The sequence below is a fragment of the Phyllostomus hastatus genome, unplaced genomic scaffold (genome assembly GCF_019186645.2).
Source record: "Phyllostomus hastatus isolate PE091 unplaced genomic scaffold, TTU_PhHast_1.1 phas_scaffold_585, whole genome shotgun sequence".
NCBI lineage: Eukaryota > Metazoa > Chordata > Mammalia > Chiroptera > Phyllostomidae > Phyllostomus > Phyllostomus hastatus.
Genome location: NW_025334037.1, coordinates 16,541,232 through 16,548,002, shown reverse-complemented (window position 1 = coordinate 16,548,002; position 6,771 = coordinate 16,541,232). Strand labels below are relative to the sequence as shown.

General features: G+C 37.1%; 1 protein-coding gene across 1 annotated transcript; it reads right to left on the bottom strand.

Annotated features, from left to right (window-relative positions):
• Window positions 1–466: 466 nt before the first annotated feature.
• On the bottom strand, window positions 467–2,455 carry FSHB (follicle stimulating hormone subunit beta). Its single transcript, XM_045825623.1, has 2 exons — window positions 2,297–2,455; window positions 467–697 (listed from the first exon to the last, which is right to left on the bottom strand). The coding sequence occupies exons 1-2, from the start codon at window positions 2,453–2,455 to the stop codon at window positions 467–469; spliced, it is 390 nt and encodes a 129-aa protein (XP_045681579.1).
• Between the last annotated feature and the right edge of the window lie 4,316 nt (window positions 2,456–6,771).

Below are 6,771 nucleotides of genomic sequence, written 5' to 3'. Positions count from 1 at the left end.
GTTATGAAGAAAATGCTGGCCCTGCTTTTGAGGGCCCAAGAATCTATCAGAAGAATGCTGCATTTAGTACTTTCTCTCCTTCCCAATTCATTTCCTCCCTCTTCCCTCCTCCCTCCAGCTGTAGGTGGTATCCTTATCTCTAAGGAAGAAAGGATTGCCTGAAAGGATTTCTGAGATTATCAGGCAGAAAAGCACTCATGTGTCTGTAATTAAGACTATACAGAACTTACAGAACCAGACCTAGGTTACACAGTTAAGTGGTGACAGGCTCCTGCCCCGCCCCCCTCCCCCCCCACCCAAATGCTCAACCCTTGCACTCTCTAGCTCTGGAAAGCCAGGATCAGTGGGGTCTGATGCTCTCCAATCCCACAGTGCTTGCAGCCTGAGCATGTTGTACACACACAGATTTTTTGGATATCTTGGTCTTTCAGGACTAGGGTAGGCAGCCTGAAATGTCCACTGCTCTTTATTCTTTTATTTCATTGAAGGAGCAGTAGCTGGGCCCCAGGCCTTTCGTGGTGCAGTCAGTACTGTCTTTTTCACATGTGCTGCAGTGACATTTAGTGGCTACTGGGTACATATACGTAGAGTTTGCATGGTGAACACAGCCAGGCAGTATTACTGTCTCATACACCAGCTCCTTGAATGTACATATTTTCTGGATATTGCTTGCAAGTCCATCCTTGTACACCAGATCCTGGGGAGTATAGGAAGGGTAGAGTTAGGTTATAATATTCTGGGTGGTTTGACTTAGTGTAATCAGAATGAGACAGAAATTCAGTACTGCTTGCTCTAATATTGACCCATTGAAGCTCACTTATGGAATTTCCAACCAAGGAAATATGATCTCATAAATGACCTACCTGTATGCTATACCATATTCCTAATTGTTCTCGAAGTCTTACAGAAAATATAATTCACTTTTTCCTACTCTTTATATAAAAATATTGTTATTTCCCATGCTGTAGAGAAACTTTGAACTTTAAGATATATATAGAAAAATGATGAGCAAGGAAAACATGATATTTTAAGTTGACTTTTTGTACTTAATTAAAAGCTATATTAATGACCATTTAAACCATAAAACACTGAAGTTGAAGTTCTCAGAAAATGTTTCCAAATACATTGTCCCTGTGTGTTGACAGAAGGTCAAAGAGACATAATATGAAATATTAATGCTTAACATGACTATGAAGGCTCAAACATAAGATTCAAATATTCCGCTGTCTTGTAGACGTTTTTGCCCCTTAAATGCTTTTGCAGTGCTTTCAGTTTCAAGGGATACATCGTTTGCATATAAGAACTTTTAGTCTAGTCAGAACAGTGTATCCTAACACTTTCTAATAAAACAATGATTTTTCTGAGTTAAGAAATTGGCACTGATGTTTACTTTATTTCAGTATCGTGCTAACCAAGTCTATATCCCAAGAAGTTACAGTAAATTGTGCAGTAAGTCGAAGTTATTCACACTCATCACATTCATAAAGTACCCAATAAGGTATATTTCATTAAAAAGCTGCTCTTTTGAATTTCAGTTTATAGAATGAAATTCTGCACAGGAAACCAGGCACTATAGGGTACAAACATGAAGGGAAAGCAGAAACTGCTTCCTTACTTGGATTGATGCAAAGAAACTGCATGACTATAAAATATTGGCTTTATGCCTCTGTGCCTTGGTTTTCTCAAGAGTATAAAGAGGGGAGTGGGTTTGCAGATTCACCTTGGTTCTAACAGTCTGCAAAGACTGATTGTGTTCTTAGGCTGCTTTTTGGCATTTGTACTCAGGAGAGTCAATATGACAGTTTTTATGATATGGCTGTTTGTGTTTTTATGTGGCTTAGAAACATACTTTGGTCCATTTTGCAATCTCTATTGCAAAGATATGGATTCAATTACATAGAAATAGAAATGCCTAATATACAAAAATACATCTACATAGGAACTAGCTTTTTGGGAATATTGTAGGTCTTCTATTACTAAATCTATATGCTCACATGTTTATTTCTCCATATGTAAAATCTAGCATAGAATTATTTTTAAAAAATGCAGAGTTGGCATATTACCAAATTGATCATATTAAATATGAGGCTTCCCTAAATTTACCCTAATCAAACCCAAACCCAAATATCTAACCGATATAATTAACCTTAATTATAACACAGACAGCATTGGCTAAGGGACTCATGGCTACTACTTGGAAAACTTAAAATACTGATAAAGTGGGAAGTAATGAAAATTGCCTTCTGCAGAAGGCAAAAGAGGCAGAATGGCCTTTTGCCTCCAGCAAAGTTCCTACCCTGTTGTAGCAGTAGCCTGAACACCAGGTGGTGTTGACACTGAGGCAGAAGTGACATTCCTCCTTCTCCACTGTGATGGTGATGTTGGTCAGCTCACAGCTATTGCAGCAAATTGCTTTCCAGCAACAGAAGAGAAAGAAAAACTGGACTGACTTCATCCTAGACTGGGAAGGAAACAATTGAAGTCCATGACAAACCACAAAACCAAAGGATTATAACCATTACATAAGTTGACCAAACCAAAGTGAGTTGGTCTGCTCATCTGCCCCAGTCACATTTGCTCCAGCAATTATTTTCCTTCCTTTCTCTTTTCTTTCTAATTTCTTAAACAGATAGTTCTTTCCACCCTCCTCCTCCTTCATTTTTCTTGTCAATGTAGAAACATAACATAGGTCAGAACTCCAATATAATAATTTAAGTAGAGTAGTATATACAGATGAGAGTATTACTGCTGACTGTCTTGAAATGATTACTCTGAAGCAAGTAATTGTGGTCATCATATTTGTCTCTTTATGATCATTTTAAATACTATTTTTTATTTTAAAAAGGAAATTCTATATTACAAAATTAGTTCATTATTTTTAACATCTCATAAAGATTTTCATTTGCTATTGCCCATCTTTGTTTAAGATAAGACTATTTCAGAGACCAGACAATTGGTTTGTAAAGTCAATAGCTTGCTAACAGAGATAATACTGTACTAACCATATTTAAGAAGTCAGGTTAACAAGCACTGATTTCCTACATAACAGTAGTTCAAAAGCTCTAGATCTGTTCTTCAGATCCTGAAAAATCTGTAATCTCAAAATTAACTGGCACCACTTGATAACTGTAGATGCTGAGACTCACCTGTGGTTGAGTGCCTTGTCTGGGGAGAGCTTTAGACTGATTTCAGTCTCACTTCACCTTTTATACAAAATCGTGTGCAACTAACACCTTGTGGATTTGTCAGGTATTAATAAGAACAATGTTAGCCTGAAGCTTGCTGTAAGTGAATCAGTGTTTAGATAGACAGAGAGATCAAGCCTTACTAAAGTAGTCTAAGCGATGTAGATCATGAAAAATAATGTTACCAGAGATGATGATTTTGCACAAATTAAATTTGATACAGTACACACCCACACCTTTACCTTGTCAAATTAAATGTGACTCTAAGTTTTTCTTTTGTATCTTTAACTTGGAGAATTTATAATCCTTTCCAAATATTGCTTTGGCCTTCTTGAGGGGGTGCATCAAAAAGACACGGTTAATGTTGAGCACACCCATGCCTTTCCCTACCCTCTTCTGAGGTGCATTTTCTCTGGAGTATATCCATGCCTTTTCCCTCTTTTTTCCCCAGGGGACATTACCTTTGCTTTTCTTTCTCCTAAGCTCCAATGACCCTTCTTTTACTTGTTTCCTGAGCTCATGCAGCAGAGCTGGCTTACTTCTTCTACCTATGTGACTTTTTAAAATAAACCTTTCCTTGCATTGAGTTTTGGATCTGAATTTTCTTAGCCAGAACTCAAGTACCAAAAAAAAAAAGATATTATTTAATAAATTGCTCTGCGATCATATTGAAAACTATAAGGGAAGAAACAGTTTTCTCATGAATGATTCCTATCTAAAGTATAAACTGTATTTACTTTTTTTTTAAAGATTTTATTTATTTATTTTTAGAGAGGGAAGGGAGGGAGAAAGAGAGGAAGAGAAACATCAAGGTGTGGTGATTCTCACATGGCCCCCACTGGGGACTTGGCTCGCAACCCAGGCATGTGCCCTGACTGGGAATTGAACCAGTGATCCTTTGGTTCACAGCCTGCACTCAGTCCACTGAGCTACACCAGCCAGGGCTCAAATGTTATTTTCTGATGCTTGTAATTCTCTAAATATTCTGCTGATCCATTTCTGTAGATCTTTGCATGTGCAATGTTTGTCCTGCTTGTAAAGTTCTTCCTTCCTTCCTGTGTTCTCCAACACCACTCCCACTTATGGCAAATTGCTCAACCTTTAACATTCACCTGCCAGAATTTTGACAGAAGAGAATTTTAATTGTCCCCTTCTGTTTGTAATCATTCGTCTACCTCTGTTTCTTCCAGTAGAATATGAGCTCCTTGGAGACTGGGATTGATTTATTTAACAAATATTTATTAATTAAGCAATATGTCTAGTGCAAAGGAACAATGGTGGAAATATCAGGATATGATGTCAGAGATATAACAGGAGTCAAATCATACAGGGCCTTTTAGGTCAATGAAGAGACTTTGGTTTTGACTGTAAGAGGGGACCAGTTGTTGGATTTTGAGGAGAGGAGTGACATTATCTGATTTAGGTCTAAAAGTATCCCTCTGGCTGCTGTATTGCTAATGTAAGGGAACAAAGGTAGGAATAGGAGACCCATTAGATGCTATTGTAGCAACCCAGGTGAGAAATCATATTTGTTTAGACTAGTGTGATAGCAATGGAGATAGTGAGACATAATCTGATTATGTTCTGAAATTATGGGAAAAGATAAGGAGTTTGTTATGGAGATACTGAGCTCGAGGTGTCTTTAAGACATAAGCAGAATGCTGAATCTAAATATTGGGAGAAATAGTATATTGGCTGAAGGTATAAATTTAAGAGTCATTGACATCTAGAAGAGTGGACATAATGGAGAAGATAAAATGGCCAAGAGTTGAGTCTACTCAATTCCAACATCAAGGGAGAAAGAAAGGGAGAGAAATATTGATATGAAAGAGAGACATTAGTTGCCTCTTGCATCCCCTCAATGAGGGACCTGGCCTGCAACCCAGGCATGCATTCTGACAAGAAATTGAACCAGCGACCTTTTGGTTTGCAGGCCAATGCTCAACCCACTGAGCCACACCAGCTAGGGCTTGCATGCCTTTTATTTCTTCTTGTCTGATCACTATAGCTAGGACTTATAGTACTATGTTGAATAAGAGTGGTGAAAGTGGACACCCATATCTTGTTCCTAATCTTAAGGGAAACACTTTTAGTTCTTGCCCATTAAGTATGATGTTGACTGTAGGTCTTTTTTATATGGCCTTTATTATGTTGAAGTATGGTCCCTCTGTTCCCACTTGCTAGGTGTTTTTATCAGATGCTTTTTCTCCATTTATTGATATAATTATGTGATTTTTGTCTTTCATTTTGTTTCTGTGATGTATCACATTTACTAATTTGTGAATATTGTACCATCTTTGCATCCCTGGAATAAATCCCACTTGATCATGGTATATGATCTTTTTAATGTATTGCAGGATCCAGTTTGCTAGTATTTTTTTATTAGTATTTTAGTATCTATGTTCATCAGAGATATTGGCCTGTAATTTTCTTTCTTTGTTGTGTCTTTACCAGGTTTTGGGATTAGGATAATACAGGCCTCATAAAAAGAGTTTGGGAGTCTTCTCTCTTCTTGAACTTTTTGGAATGGTTTGAGAAGGATAGATGTTAGTTATTCTTTGAATATTTGGTAAAATTTGCCTGTAAAGCCATCTGGTCCATGGCTTTTGAGTGCTGGGAGTTTTTTTTTTTTATTACTGTTTTAATTCCACTAGTTGTTATCAGTCTATTCAGGTGTCCTGCTTCTTCATGATTCTGTTTTGGAAGATTGTGTGTTTATAGAAATGTATCCATTTTACCTGGGTTGTCTAATTTCTTAGCATATAGTTTTTCATAGTAATTTCTTATAATCCTTTGCATTTCTGTGGTGTCAGTAGCTACATTTCCTCTTTCATTTCTGATTTTATATATTTGGGTCCTCTCTCTTTTTTTCTTGATGATTTTGGTTAATGATTTGTCAATTTTGTTTATTTACAGAACATTTCATCCCAAAGAAGCAAAATATACATTCTTCCCAAGTGCACATGGATCATTTTCAAAGATAGACCACAGCATAAGCCTTAATGAATTCCAGAAAATTGAAATCATATCAAGTATTTTCTCAGATCACAATGACTTGAAACTAGAAATCAACCTCAAGAAAAAAACTCAAAAACATTCAAATATGTAGAGGCTGAAAAACATGTTATTAAATGACAAATGGGTTAACAATGAAATCAAAGAAGAAATAAAAAAGTACCTGGAAACAAATAAAAATGAACAGCCAACATACCAAAACCTATGGAACATAGCAAGAGAATTCCTGAGAGGGAATTTCATAGCATTACAGGCCTACCTAAAGAAGATAGAAAAACCTCAAATCAACACCCTAACCCAATCCTAAAAGAACTAGAGGAACAACAACAAGCAAAGCCCATAATGTTCCTTGTGTGGACTCTCCTGTTGTATTTGTGTGCCGATTGTTGTTGGCCCATTCTTTGGTGGTGGCTCCCCTGCAGCTGGCTAAGAAGCTCAACCCCCACTGTGTCTTGTGTATAAGACACTGTTGTGCTGGCAGAACAAAGCAAACCAACACAAAAATACCACCAAAATAAGTAACCCCCAAACCATATGAGAAGACCAGAGGAAAGAAAATTGATTGTGGGAG

Coding starts and splice junctions, on each gene's coding strand:
- FSHB (XM_045825623.1), bottom strand. CDS start 2,455: ATGAAGTCAGTCCAGTTTTTCTTTCTCTTCTGTTGCTGGAAAGCAATT. Junction 698..2,296: donor CAGGCTACTGCTACAACAGG/GTAGGAACTTTG, acceptor TATACTCCCCAG/GATCTGGTGTACAAGGATGG.